This window comes from Scomber japonicus, chromosome 18 (genome assembly GCF_027409825.1).
Source record: "Scomber japonicus isolate fScoJap1 chromosome 18, fScoJap1.pri, whole genome shotgun sequence".
NCBI lineage: Eukaryota > Metazoa > Chordata > Actinopteri > Scombriformes > Scombridae > Scomber > Scomber japonicus.
The window spans coordinates 16,480,673-16,496,638 of NC_070595.1; the positions used below are offsets into that span (position 1 = coordinate 16,480,673).

Sequence of the window (15,966 nt, forward strand, 5' to 3'; positions counted from 1 at the left end):
CATAGGATGAGAAAGGCAAAAACTAAGAGAAACAGGAAAAGAGATGTAATAATGTGCATTTTGTAAACCCTGTGTATGTGTTCTGTCTCTGGTAGAGGGGAAGAGGAGGGGGAGGCTGTAATTAAGTTAAGGCAACAGATGTATCCACATGAAGACAACCACGTAGCACTGTGCACAGCATGCACACAAAATACACACACAACCACATCACATATGAAATTGAACGTTAAAGTACCAACATTTTATCTATCTGCAGTACTTGGACAGAGACAGAAAGAGAGCGAGTGAGCGAAAGCCTGGCCTGGAAACTGAGTTGGTTGAGGACACGGTCACCCAGAGGGGGCTCAGTGGTAGAAGTCATTTTCAGATTCAGATTTCAGGTCAGCCTCCTAATCATCCTTCACAACATCCAGCTCCAGCTCTGTCACCCTGGGGATCATTAAATGTCAGGGCTCTCAGCTTGTAGCCAGCTTGCGACCAGCTTTTAAACTGCTCAGAATTATGATTCAGAGGTTGTCCTTTCTAACTTGTCAGGGTAATGTCAACATATCCTGTTGCAGCCAACTGGAAATTAAAGAATATTTGGGATAAAGCCACATATATTCCTTATGATAACTATGTTTACAAGTGCTTATATGAGAGAGCCAAACAAGTCGACTGAAAAATTACATTTGTAATCAATAGTGAAGTAAAATGAAAAGTGTAAATTAGGTTAGAGACATGCTGATTATTTGTTTCCATCTGCAATCTTCATATTATAGTCCTCCAACAGGATTCCTTACAGTACTAGCTGTGAAATTGGTTTGGAAATCCCAAAGGGCTCCATTTATACCATAAGACCCAGTGTGAGTTTGAAGAAGTATCTAACTAAATGTCCAATCTGTTCCCACCGCATCAATCTGATGCCAATCCTGACACCCATTCTGTTAATGTGTTCACCAGGCCTGACTGACAGGCCTCGCTATTAGTTAAGAGTTGTAGCACTTTGCAGCAAAGCTATTTTAAACAGATGAGCAGGGTTAGCTAATTGATTGTGTTGTGTTAAAAACAGCTGTTGATTTTCACAGTGGAGTCAGTAATGGAATTGGTGATGTAGGAAGATTTCAGCATGCATGTTGTGTGTGTGTGTGTGTGTGTGTGTGTGTGTGTGTGTGTGTGTGTGTGTGTGTGTGCTTGTGTGTGTGTGTGAGAGAGAGTAAGAGTAAGAGACTACATGAATGGCCAAACGAAATCCTCTCCCATACTGAAGCAATAATGTGCTTTCATGTTCAAAATCATTTTTAATTCATTTCTCCCCGGTGGTCTGTTGTGTTGGCTAAGCATATTAAGTTATTTCTCACATGCTGCTGACGTGGCTGTGTGGGCTGTTGTATGTGTGTCTTTGATATAGTGATGGACACTGAAAAAATAAGGCTAGAGATGGAGGCAGGCCTGTTGCCATGACACATGACTGCAGCATCTGGTAGAGACTTCAGAGCCATAAACACAAATGCATGTGGGTGCATGCACACACCTGACACACACCTGACACACACACACACACACACACACACACACAACATGCTCCAGTGGCCATGCGATTACAGCGTGGTGACGGGGCTTCATGCCGTTATGTCATTACCCAGCAATTAATGCTGTGTCAAGTTAATTACAATTGAACAAGCACGGTAATGATATAACGACTAGGGTTTTGTGTGTGTGTGTGTGTAAAGGTGAGTTATAGTTTCTGGCATCCTGTAGCTCAAGATGAGGGCAAGATGATAGATAACAACCTTGCTGTCCGCAATAAGAAAACACAAAGTCACTATACAAAAGAAATAATTTAAAAATCTGGTTCACCTACCTGCTCACCTCTAAATATTTATAGTCATAATATGTTATACCAGAGATGCAATCAATGTACTAAAGATGCAAAACCAACTATGAAGTAATAATTCACCATCAGACTTTGTGTCAAGTAGTATTTGTATGCACATAACTGAGTTAGTTAGTTTTCTGTAATAACATAACTTGATAAGAATATCAATTACTGTAATGAAAGTAGGGGAGTAGAATAAGCCATTTTTACCAGCTAGATTTCTCCTGGAGAAAGCAGATATCTTGACCATGTATTAACATAAGAAGCAGCTTAATCCACTTTTACATGTATGCATGTGCATGACAAAGATATCATCAGGGAGAGAACCACATAACAGCATAATGGGAAGAAAAATTGTCTGTTGAGCCTGACACGAGCTAGTCTCTATAAGTCTGCTTCCAAACTTTATTTCCGGATTTTGTTAAAATATTAACCTACTGTATACTGTTAAGACGATTAAAACAGTCACTATGTTCAGCATGAAGAAGACGTCAACTATCTATAAAAACCTATCACCTATCACAGTCAATCTCTTATCACAGAGTTCAATCTCATTAGTGCTGAATGTCAGTTAGACTGCTGACTCATAAATTTGGTGATTTTGTGTCCAAGTCTGTTGATGAATTTCTGTCATAAATTTAAAGCAGTTAATATCCCTTCACACTGTCATATTGTTCCAATGAATGTGTTTATATTTATGCACAAAGTGGATGTTAACCCAGTGACAGCTCTTTGACCATCAAATAAACAACAAACAGCCTCAATGTCAGCTTGGTTAGCGGAGCAGTGGCGCTAATAGGACTTGATGTTTCCTGTGGTAAGTCAGCACTCTTGATGTTGGCTGTGGTATTGGGGTGGTAAAAGGGAGGGTGGGTACATCATCAGGTTCATCAGGTGGGCAGGTTTGACATTTCATTGATAAGCCCACACAACTCTAGAGGGCTCAACAGTGATACACAGTGATCTGGTATCTTATGTACAGCCCCATCAGTTCCATACCCTCCTATCTTCTTCTTGTAGCACAGTTTTTGTCTTTCCTTTTAATCCAAAGCCAATTACTGCTTTTTTCTGCTGCATTTGACAAGGACTTGATTGCTTGTTTGAGGGCGTGACCCCTCATGCTCATTTTCTTCAATGGACATACAGGTCAATGGAGCAATGAATCCTCTGCATCCTGCAAATCTTGGTCTTCCAGCTGTTCTGGGCAGCATCAATTGCTAGTTTAGAGTATTTGGACTTTTTCCTCTCATAAGTCTGTGCATCCTTTCATGTTATATGGTGCTCTGGAGTTTGGGCTGCTGGTACAGATGTTGTGAAGTGGACATTTCCTGCCAATGCCTGTGGGAAATCATTTGTGGTGGTTCGCCTCTGTTCCAAGATCGATGCCAGCTGTCTAAGAACTTTATTTTATGCCACCAAGTGTAACGCCCTTGGGTGAGGCTTGTCGTGCATCCTATTAAAATATGCCTTGATGATGCACGAGCTTGACAAAGGGAGCAAGCTAGGTCTTCTCCCTAACCCTATTTCAGGTTCTGGGGTGTGGGCAGTTGGCCATAAGTCACACCAGCTAAGTTTCCTCTCTGGAAACTCTCACAGTTAGTCCATTGGCCTTACTTGGCTACTTAGATGGCCTTGGCGTGTCGCTCTGCCTCTGCTTGTCTTCTCACCTCCTCCACCATGAGCCGTCTCTTCCGCACTGATATTGCCTTGTGCCACTGAGGAGCTTTTGGGACGAGCCCGAGACCAGCTCCCCCATGTTGGACTTGGCCAATCACATCCCTGAAGTTAAGAGCTGACTTGTCATTCACAAAAGCTTCAGATGGGATCCACTACCTCCCCGTTGCAACACGTGAGGCTGCTATTCGAATAACAGTACCTTAAGATTCAGTGAGGGTCATGACCAACCTTGCTTTGGTACATTTGAATTCTTCCACAAGACTTGTAATTGGTCATTCAAATTTACAATTTACATTAGATTGTACTTTAAATTCCTGGTGTTGGGGAGGGCCTTTGATACACCCCTTGAGTTCCTTCATCCCCAGCACATTTTCAGTTTGTTTCAATTATGTAACTACAAAAACAAATAAATATCTTTATGTTTTACAAATTAAAGGAAAAAATGATTCTTGTTCTTTCAACTTACTGAGCGCGGTGCCGTGCCACTGAATGCAGCCACGAATTACACGTAACAAACTTGCTATTCACTGTTGTTCAGTATTCAGAGTTGGCAAAGTCAAATATGGTATTCCATCAGAAAACAAGTTAAGTTTATCAGAGCAGCACAAAGTTTGTTGCAGCACGAGTTTTCTGTCTGCCTCCATTCTCCCTCAAGATCATCACCAGGCAGCAGTCATGCTGCAGCAGCTACCCTGACTGCAGTGCCTCTCTCTCGGCTACAGCTGTACCAAAGCTCCAGTGGTAGCTTCCTCCTCTACACTCTGTTTTGTCTGATTCCACAGCCCTATTTTTGGCCTCAAAGTTGTAATAGTGGCACCAAATCTCTGCTATGACATTATATTGTACAGTTAGTTGTTTGTTTATGTAAGTGTTTGGTAGGAATCACGGCAAAACAACTCTGGTGGTCGCTTCCTCTTCCAGACTCTGTTGTGTCTAATTCCACACCACAATATTCAGCCCCGTATCATTTAAATAGTTTTCTTCTGAGTCATGGGTCAAAGTATTTAGTAGTATGATATCTAGTGTCTAGTGCAGTATGGGAGTGTTTTGGGAGACCTACATTTTACCGTCCTTGAAGGCACCACTACAAAAAATGATAATAGTAATGATGTTGTGATGTGCATGACATGACGTGTGTGCATATACTACATATACTGTAGGAACTGTACTAGCTGTGTGTGTCTGTGTGTAGATGTTTGTGTATGCATCCGTCTTCTCAGACTGACCTTGCGTACGTAGCTGACAGCATCCTCTTCAGTGTAGACCTCGGCGCTGACCCCTCCCCTGCGGCGCCGAGCCTTGACGACCGGGTTGGGTGGTGGGGGAGAAACTTCATCATCATGTGAGTCCGACTGGCTGTTAGATTTCTGGCGTGCCATGATCTGCTTGCATTCTTCCTGTAAATGCAAGAGGAGAGACAAGATTGGTAGAGGGACACGCAGAGTGTGAGGGACACTGATACGGAGAGAAAAAAAGGTTTTCAGGGGTTTAAATATAAACAGGCAGATGGTCTATCATAAACAGTGCCTTTATTGACAAATTCTATGAATGTGTTAAAAAAGGCACATGTATAGGAAGACTGATGCAACAACTAGTGTAGCTTTAGGCAAAACAAGCGAAAGAAATCTGAAACAACAGTGTTATTCTTTTGCCTCAAAAATGATCACATGCAGAAGGGCTGACAAACATCTCCAAACACCCTTCCTAACGTCAAGCATCATGTGGATTCTTCACCAGATCAGATAATATAATCTAATACAATAAACCTCAGAGAAAGAGCAGTTGATACGTCCTAGTCCTGAATGTACACTGACTGGACATCTGGCTGCTATGGGATGAAGGGACAGCAATCAAACATTAATATCTGAGGGCCTGAACATGTAAGGACAAGAACTCTCATCAGGTGCCCTCCTCCTCTGAGATAATGAACAACAAGGAATAAAGACATCAAAGGGGAGACGGGATGCCTCAGGCTGGCTGTTGTTTCAACTACTGAACCCTCTGCAGGAGATGAATTATTGATGGCAATCTTGATTAACAGATTAGCATAAGTACACAATTAAAAAAGAACACTGCATATTTGTTAATATGTGAGAGTGCTGTGAAACAAGGGCAATGGGATAACATTTTGCACAAATGAAGCCACCATCCACTACTCTGTAAATGAATGTGTACCATTATGTAGAAATCCACCTGTATTTGTGTGGAACTCACAATGTCTAGAATCTAACTGTGTTTATTTGCTGGCATTGGAATTGAGTTGACAGCAGTATTATTGACCATCACATGTATTTGATATGTAAAATACATTTCAGTGTTTGTAGTTGTAACTATGGCCAGAGATCGCACTCTCAGACAGACAAACAGAAGTCATGAAAGAAGGTGGTGGAGGTGGGAAGGTGCAGCAGCATGATGATTTTGTCCAGTGCATTGAGCAGATATTTCAGGGCATCAGACATCTCTCCTGCAAGCTGGGTTTATAACAAAGCTAAATAAGTTACAAGTTATTTCTTCATAAAAGGAAAAAAAATTACATTTACATCGGTTTGGACTCGTAATATTAATGATCTATTAATCAAAATATATTCACCAACTAAACAAGAGGTTGCAATCATAGAACATATACTCATATATACTTGAGTCTGTTGATAGAAAGCCAAGACTATTTTATTTTTCTGCTCAAACTAGGAATTCATTTTCATTGATACACATATTATTGAAGCTTTATGTCCTTCAGAACAGCCTGTATAGCTACTTAAAGGAATTACTTACTGGAATTACATGTAATGGAGTACTTTTTGTAGTATTTTTTGTATTGCAGTAGAAAAGCAGGCATTTAGTTTTCAATAAATGTTTAATAGATTGTTAAGATGACTAGCAATCACTTAAGGAACTTGCTTCAAATCTGAATTCCTGGCACACATCACTAGGAGTAGATGCAAGAAGCAAAGAAGACACATCTTACACCTCACTTAATGTCACCATCATACGACTATTACCACTGAGTTGATGCCTCCTCTGAATATCAGAGTGTGCTGTATAATGCAAGCACCACCTTTTTCTATGAAATGTATTGAAGCAAACTTTTCAATCTCATTCAGGAAAAAGAGGACCTGGAGTAGCTGGGAACAGAGATTACGGAATGCCCGGAGCAAGGAGCGTAAATTGCTGCCGCTTCCCTCACATACTGGCAGGGAGGGTTAGAGAGAGACAGAGAGGGAAAAGAGAGACAACCTGTGACAGAGAGAGATTGAGAGGACCACAGAAGCATAGAAAACCAAAGATAGAGGTGGAGAAAGGAGGTGACGGTGAGGAGGCAAATACTGAGTTTCACCAATCAATTCTCAAACTGCCATATTACCAAAAGACTGAGTGTCTAGTGTCTAATCCAGAGCTCACAACACATCACTACATGTTTCAATCATGCCAACAGCATAATATACTGGACAGCAATGCTATAATAATATAAAACAATAACCTGTTAGTTTTCTAGAGCACATTCATCAGCTTGACAAAGAATGCAATTCCACACTTTCTTAGAGTTGGTATCCTTCCATCTAACAATCTTTTTGTCACAGTCTCTCTTGGTTTCACTCCCTCCTCTCTCTTTGTCTCTCTCCTGCTCCTTTCACATCCTAAGGTTACTTAGATGCTTCGCTCACTGGCTGTGTGAAACAATGTGATAATACAGATCACACACGCACACAAACCATTCTGAGAAGCAAGCAAACATACTCCACAACACACACACACACACACACACACATACACGCATTTCTTGCTTACGCAGAGTCACTGCCTGAGGGAACACAGCCAGCAGGAGGAGAAGAGGGGAGGTAGAGACAGAGAGTAGCATCAACGAACGAATGAACGAACGAACGCACACACAGATACACACACATACACATACACATACACACACACACACACACACACACACACAAACAGACCCAATCTCACAAACACAAGCAGATTGCAGAAGGAGAGAGGGACTTACATACTCCAGCTTAATCAAGGTGGCCCAGTCTCCAATCAGGTAACACACAACATCCCCTAACAACAGCAAAGCCAAAACAAACACACATCCCTTTCTACTACTACTATGTAATAATCCCAAAGTAGGAAACACCAAGTCTGTTATGAATTTTGCTGTCTAAAACATTCAAGAATGATCAGTTAAATATTCGGAGACACTCAAATAAAGTAGCACCAAGCATCTTTACCTTGCAACAAAACTTCCAACCCAGATTCACACGCATGGACAATAAACACAGAGTATCCTACCTGCTCATGCCTCTATGAGACTATACACATTAGCTCCAGCCGGCTATGTTTGTTTTCAGATATTTACCATGGCATGAAGGGCCCCCGGCCAGACCTTCTGTGTGTCCCTCAGCCTGTCAGAGGCACCGGGCATCAAGTCACAGTGTGAGTGTGTCAGAGTGTGCATGAGAATCAACACACATGGATCCCCATCTCATACACACCTGACACACATGTCACACCATAGCAGCATCTTGCCATACAAGCACAGCGACTGCTGTGTGTGAGTGCGAGTGTGTGTATGTGTGCGTGTTAAGGTTTGTGTGTGTGAGTAAACAGAGAATTCAAGTTCGTCCGTGAGAGTGGGAGAGCGCGAGTGGCAAAAATATCTGCAATCGCCACGACACAGCAGCTAAAGAACAAGACTACTGATGAAAACACTGATCACAGCAAAAAGCCTGTGTCTCCATCGCTCCTGCGCAACTCTCTGTCTCTGCTTTCCACCCTCTCTCTCTCCCTCTCTCTCTCTCTCTCTCTCTCTCGCTCTCTCTCTCTCGCTCTCTCTCTCACACACGCACACACACTTACAATCAGGTGGCGCAATATGCGGGCTCCTCTCGCTTCCCCCCCCTGTCACTATGACAACTGGGTACTGTGAGCATCCTGAATAGTTGGTGGTGAATCTGAGCAGGAAGCATCGGTGGCTCACACTCCTACATTCACGCACACAAGTTCTGCTGACGCCTGGCGACAGATAGTCCCTCTCCCTCTCTCTCTCTCTCTGTCACTCACACATCCACAGTGATTCACTTCACAGAAGAGAGAACGTCATTCTGGTCAATAAGGGCTACTGTTCTGGCCAAATGGCACGTCTGTGTGTTTTGCACCAGGGAATGGCTTTGAACATTCCCATGGGGATGCAGCATCGTCCCATACATCCCTTGTGTGTGCCAGACACTGTTCTGTACCATGCAGTGTCTCTCTCATGTCTTGCTGATGGTCAACCCCGCCCACATGCTTTCCTCTAAAGTCAGAGGGTCAGGCATCAAGTGAGGACTTTGTGTCTGGCTCCAACAAGTCCTCATACTGTTCTGGTCCCAGCGCTCAGACACAACAACACATACACTATGGCTTCACAATGTAAAGAAGTGTGCACGGGAGGCTTCATTAGTCCAAGGTGAGCTGAAAACAGCTGCAGCAGGAACATTTTTCCAGCTTGAGCAGGCAAGAATCTAGATATCACTGAGATAGACTTTTTTAAATGTTATTTCTAGGGCTATGCAGCTAAGCAAAAGTCTTATCAGCTGTATGTATGTGCAACTGCTTTAGCTTTTTCCTTTCAACGACCAGGCGCTATCATAGTCTGAAGTATAATAATTTAAATTTTCAAGCAAAATTAAATGCACTGTCCTTTCTCCATCCTTCAATCTTCTGTTTATTTACTAATATATTTTCTACCGTAGCATCAATGTTACACTATGTCAGAGTCTCTCTCCCCTCTCCCCCTGCTTCTCTCCCTCTTCCTGCGTCATCATCAGCGGCTGGGTGCCAGTGAGAGGTCTGAGAGGAGACAGAGGACACAGGCGTAAGCAGGATACAAAAGCACTGGAAAAGTTGTTAATTACAGATAGAGTGCAGGTCTGCAGGTCAGAGATTAACCCAAAAGAAGGAAGACACAGACAAAAGATGACACACACATGCAATCCCATGCGCACTTGCTCCATCTAAAGTCACCATTATCACTTCCAATTTCAACTCATTTGTGGATGATGAGTCATATTAAAATTGGCTTCTCCTGTTCCTGTTCATTATACAAACCAATTTGCACCAAGCAGACATGAATAAAAGTTATGACTAACTCTCTTGATAGCTACAGTATGACTAACCAATATATATCAGTCCAACCACCACATCATGTTCACCCTAAAAGCATTCAACACGACAGAAGATCAGTGGGCTTGCAGCACATGAACATAAAAATATCAACTCTTTCAGGATGTTAATTTCTGATATTAAAAGGAAACATTCATCAGCTGTTACCTTGTCCGGTGACTTGAATGATTTCACTCTCCTCTGAAAGCCAGTGAGTGAACCAAAAACAACAAGGTGCCACACAAACACACACACATACACACACTGGTAATGAAGCATGGAGTGCTGATCCACCAGCAGAGCTAACAGTCTACTCATCACTCTGTTCCACACCATTACAGAACCACAATGGACAGAAAGTTCGCTGCTGTATTATGTCTGCGTGTGTCCAGCGCTGACCTCCTGGTTATGAAATGAAGTTCACTCTCTTTATGGGCTTAACACAGACAGACACACATGCTACCCAAATTGTGTCTCTCCATTAAGTAAATTAATTCTCTATTGGCAACCCTCAAAACTCCCTGCTAAAATGTAACCCATAACAAATAGTAATTCTAACCCCTTACACTACAAAAAGTCTGAACTCTGAAATATACTTGTGAGAACAAGCTTTTCATTCCAAAGAAGTCAAGAGTAAATGCATCTGAGTAAACTCTTGCTTTCACCTAACCCTGCTTCTTACCTCACAGGAAGTTAGTGGTAGTTCTTTCAGTTCTTTGAGTATCTTAAATTAACCTACAAGATAAGATTCCATCAAGATTGCATTGCGCAGCTTCTAAATCAGATTTGAAAGGGGATTTTCTCTTAGCTGTAACAGTTTCATTTGCTGGTGAGTTGGTAAGTCAACTGACAATTAGCAAAAGTAATTTTTCAATATTTATATATGATAACAATATTGACCCAATTAGCTGGGTCAGGTATCAGTGACAATAGACTGATCAGGTACTACTAGTAGAATAAATAATAATTCAGCAAATGTTTTTTTTAATGTATTTATTTGTTACATTTTGTTTTACAAAGTTAGAAAAAATGTTTAAGTCAAGTCTGATTTAGCCTTGGGTTGATCCCAGTCTCTTCCATACAGTGAGGCATACAGCTAATTAATTAAACATTGGTATTGGATTGGTACTCAGTATTGACCGATACCCAAACTCCAGGTATCAGTATCAGCATTGGGACTGAAAAAGTCTGATTGGTGCATCCTTACAAACATTTGCTGGTTGCAGCATCTCAAATGTGAATACATTCCTGAGTCTTCTGAGATATTAAATTGAAATTTTGGACTGTTGGTTGGACAAAACACTCTATTTAAATTTGTCAGTATTGTCAGAAATTGTCAGACCCAACCAATAACTGATTGTTCAAAAATGCTACCTAAACACGTGCTTTTACTAGTGATGTTTCACTGTAACTTTGGCAAACATCCTTTGTTTAAATTCTTGTGTAGTTTTCCCACTTATGGATCCCTCTTGCTATTTATGTCCTAGTTCTTCACATCTTAGGTCTGCATTAGCTCCTCTGTTTCTCTCACACCAACCACAGATTAGTAAAGGAGGGATGCAACGGGCAGATGAGAGAGGACAAAGGAGGACCACCGGGAAGACACGGCCTGGGGGTCCGATTTACCTGTAGAGGCACAGGGTGGGCCAGGTAGGAGGAGGTTTAGGCCTGGGTCACTGCATGCACCCCAGGCTGATTTGACAGAATACCCTGTTCCCAGCATAGTGGTGATGAGTGAGCATACAGAGGTTGGAGACACTAATTATACATCACTAACTAAACGCATAGGACTTACTATTGTATGCATACACATCATTTACACACATATACACAGTGATACTGATATAAATAGTTTTGGAGAAGAACAAGAGGAAGACTGAGTAAAAGAATAAAAAGGGAAAGAGGAGATAATCCAAAGCTATACCCAATTCTCCTCTAAATGCTCTCAGCAGACTCAACAAACAACCAAACCCTCCTGACAAATTGTCAATCAGAGGCCTTTGAAGGGACTGGTGGATTTGTTATGATAGGTTCTGGTGACAGCTCAATGGCTGGCAGCACAGACGGGCTTCTCATCTTACAGGGGAGGGGGAGACAGTGAGTGATAGACTGACAGACATAATGCAATGTGATGGGAGCGTTCACAAACAGAGCTGATGAAGCAGGATTTACATTTGTTTTACTTGACACGCAGAGGTGTAGAGACATAAATAAAGACACAAGCAATCCAACCACTGTATCCTGACAAAAAAAAGAGGAAAGTGCAAGATTACTGTGGTTTTACACTAATAACTTCATTTATACAGCACTTTTCTTAATATAGTATGAAATTGCTTTAAAAGTGACAAGATGTGATTTTAAAAATGCTGTTTCTTGAAAACTTAGACTGAATATAATGTAATAAAAAATAAAGACAATATAGTGCATCCTAAACTACATTGAAAGGGTCACTACAAAAACCCTATAGGTTGGAGCTAATCAATTTAATGCCTTTAATGCCTAAAAAATGTTTTATATCAATGAACAATGCAAATCAAAGTTATGTTTTCTTCCAGTTTAGGATTAGGAAAGAGAGAAAGCACAAGAAAGAATATGTTAGAGATGCAGGAAGAAACTGGAAATACTAATGGAAGAGAAAAGGAAAGAGGTTAAGTTTGGCATATAAACCAAACACATGAAAGAAGGGAAGCAAGAGCAGATGACACAAAATCTGCAAGAAGAAAATCCAAGTGCTGAGGAAACAGAGAGACATGAAAAGATAAATGATAACAACACAACAGGGGTAAGGGAGGAACTTTAAAAAGCCAGGAGTGATGCATGAGACACAAACTTATGACAACCGCGTGAGCGTAACGAACACAGGGTACTTTCTACTAATCATAACAGCACATACAAATACACAAACCCAACCACAAACATACCACAGGACACAGAAGAAGCAAAAACTGCACTTCATAAAATTGTTTTAAAAAAAGCATAAATCATAAAAAACACATACTTTCCCACCGAAGCCCCAGTGTCTAGACTTGATATTGTAGATTTAGATTGGCAATCACAGCACATTTGTTAAGGTTTTGTGATCTTTACTTCCAACAAATCTGCTAACACACTAATGCAGTGTAATACAATGAATAGACATTGATACACTGTATTCTAATGTTCAGACTGCTCAGGATCATTCACAGACCTCACTGTCAAATGTTTCCACTATTTTCAATCTTCAGCATGAAGTAGTTTCTAAAGAAAACTGTCCACAATGAAGAATAGTCTCCCAGAGTAAAAAAAAACATGACAAAAATATATATATATATCAAACTTGTCAGCTGAAGAGAATAGTGACAGCAACCCAAAAGTTGAAAAAAATGACTTAGAGATGGGTTAAAGGTTTGGTTTGAGGTCACATAACAGTGTTTAGGTATGTTTTCATGTCTTGGCATTTGCTCATCAAAAGGCAGATTACCCAAGCAGGATGCTAATGTCACAACACACACACACACACACACACACACACACACACACACACACACACACACACACACACACACACACACACACACACACACACACACACACACACACAGATGGAGTTGAGGAGTGATGGCTGTCATGTGCTGAACATTTGGGGCGGTGTTGCAATGCAAGCATTTATGTGTGTGGATGCCAGTACAGGTGGTATCTTATTTACAGAACAAAGTGTTGACTTCTACAAAGCTGCAGTGAGAACAGCAGAAAAGAGGGAGAAACAGATATGTCCTCCCAGAAAGTAATAAAAAGAGAGAGAGGAGACAGGAGAGACATATTCAATATGTCTGGCTCTTCTGTAGTGTTTTCATGTGCTGTAAAAATAAACAAGAAATCTAAAATGTCAAGTCTCTACAAGTTGATTGTCATACATGTAACCATCAAAATCCTGTAATAGTAGCTCCAGGATGGCAGAAAAAAAAACTGTTGAGTCTTGTATGGATGAATTGTGAGTAATTCAATAAAACATCTGTGGTGGCAGCTGCCCACTTGATATATCCTCTGAGTGACATACTGTATCCACATTCACACCTTCAGTCCTGGCAGGTTTTAGCTGGCGTGTGGTGCTGGCTGTTGGACAGATCTGTGATGGTGCTGACTGATGAGAGCTAGTCATCATTATGAGCTCAGTGCACCATTCATTTACCATCAAAAACCAATCGCCTCCTAGAAATACCATTCATATAACGAAACTACAGCAACAAACACTGTTCATTGTGCTTGAAAAGTAATGTTGGCTAAATTATGTTTTCTCTCAACATCATCAGAAAATGCTATGATTATTACAGTATTTGACAGGTTCATTTCACAACATACCAAGTTGGATTTTTTTCCACCAAAATATCTTGCATAACAGTGTCTGCTAGTAGAAAATACAGCAATATTAAACTTTTTATGGTTATGTTTAGACTCTGACAGGCTAAATCAGGTCTAAAGCTGTACATGAACGTAATTGACATTGTCTAAAACAGACAAACAGACCAACAACCCTAACCCTAACCCTAACCCTAACCCTAACCCTAACCCTCTGTAGGAACCTTCACTTATTATGCACATGGCTGTACCAAAAAGACTGAAACAATAAACCCTGTGTAAGAAATCCATTCTTTGTTCAACACTGTTTCAATTCTTGTTGTCCATGAGCCATAATCTCCTACAATAACCTTTTGTATTAGTGAGAAACAAAGTTGTTCCTTAATTACAGAGATCCCAGAGTAAACTAAGTAAGCTCCACTATATAAACTTACAGTAAATCACATTGACAAGCACAATAACAAACAGGAATCATGTGTTCAAGCCAGGCAAGCATAGTCCTGTCAAAATACTTGAAAAACTCTGCTAATGTGTCATAGAAATATTGTCTCTTTACACTGTGGTGAGCCAAAAATTAAGGTTCACTCCTCAGCAATTACACACTGCTGAGCTGAGCTTGATAGAGAAAGGGAGATGAGCACATCCATCTGAAGCTACTGTTGTCGAGATCAAAAGGATCATTACCATGCATAAACGGGCAGGATAAAAAGAGCGGGACGCCTGTTATTTTCCCATTCAGATCGTCAGCTGGGGACCAAAGACATGTTATTATATGGAAACAAAAGTTAAAAACAAACTAGTAAGACTGACGATTAAGTGTGTTCTCAACTGTGCGTGTAAGGTGTGTGTGTGACTGTGTGGGTAGAACAGAGACATGGTAGATAGTGAAAGTAAGAAAGAATGAAAGCAAGAGAGAGAGAAAAGGAAGTGTGTATGTAGAGAAACACTGGGGGGGGGGGGGGGGGCATGACATCAAAGAACACGCCTGTGAAAGTGGATGATGGAGAAACTGAGACAGAAAAGAGATTTTCTAGATACGCTGTGTATGAAATGGATCCTTTGGAGATATGAAATGAGATTAGGTCTTCCCCTGCTGATCTAATTGATGCAAAGAAAAAAGCCTGAATGCAGGAGAGGAAAGAGGGAATAAACTTTGTGAATAAAAAAAAAGGGGGCTCATTGAACACAGGATAGTCTACAGTCTATCTATCCTCTACTGTTGCCTTGGTTACCGCCTCTAGTGGGCGACGAGTGCTGACGAAAATGGCTGAAAGAGGAGAAAGAAAAACACACACACAAAAACAGGGAGGGCAAAGTACAGGAGAGATTATGATGACAAAGGTGTTTCTCTTTCTTTCTTTCTTTCTTTCTCTGGTTTCTCTTTGTTTTTAGAGTGAGATCTTCTCTGCTCTGAAAGTCTGCTACTCTGAGACAAGAGCTGAAACCTTCATTAAATATGTTGTTTGGCCCCTAAAAACATTTCTTATTCTACAGTACAGGCAGTGTTTTGTTCCAAGAAACATACTAATGCTGAAAACCCTTATGAAAAGAAGAATAACACTCCAAAATTTTGAGAAACTGCATCCCTAAACTGCATTCCTAAATCCAGACAAGGCTCATTGAACCAAATATTGTCCTCATAGTTACTCTGTGGAGCGAGAAACAACACAATAAGCTTCTTAAAATAACTGGGTCACCACAAAAAAAAAAGACATGACCTGTTTCAATTCCATGAATGACTGACCGCGGCGCAACACAAGCATAGTTTTGAGAGCATAGCCTGGAACTGTGCTGGTTAGGACACAGAATGCTTGCAGTTGTTTTTATTCCAACCACTTGTATAAACCAGGTGATTTCATTGACCACCATTCAACACGAGTTCTGTTCCTTAAGCTGCCTCGGCTTAAAAAAAAAAAGCTGTTTTGATCCTGAACAAAGAGACACAAGCAACAATAATAGCA

At 41.0% G+C, this 15,966-nt stretch overlaps 1 protein-coding gene across 1 annotated transcript in view; it reads right to left on the reverse strand.

Moving 5' to 3' along the window:
- Positions 1–15,966, reverse strand: part of prkar1b (protein kinase, cAMP-dependent, regulatory, type I, beta) — a 63,979-nt gene that overhangs the window by 43,072 nt on the left and 4,941 nt on the right. The window contains exon 3 of the mRNA XM_053337891.1: positions 4,762–4,932. Within this exon, the coding sequence (XP_053193866.1) occupies positions 4,762–4,932 (171 nt within the window). The remainder of the gene's footprint in view (positions 1–4,761; positions 4,933–15,966) is intronic.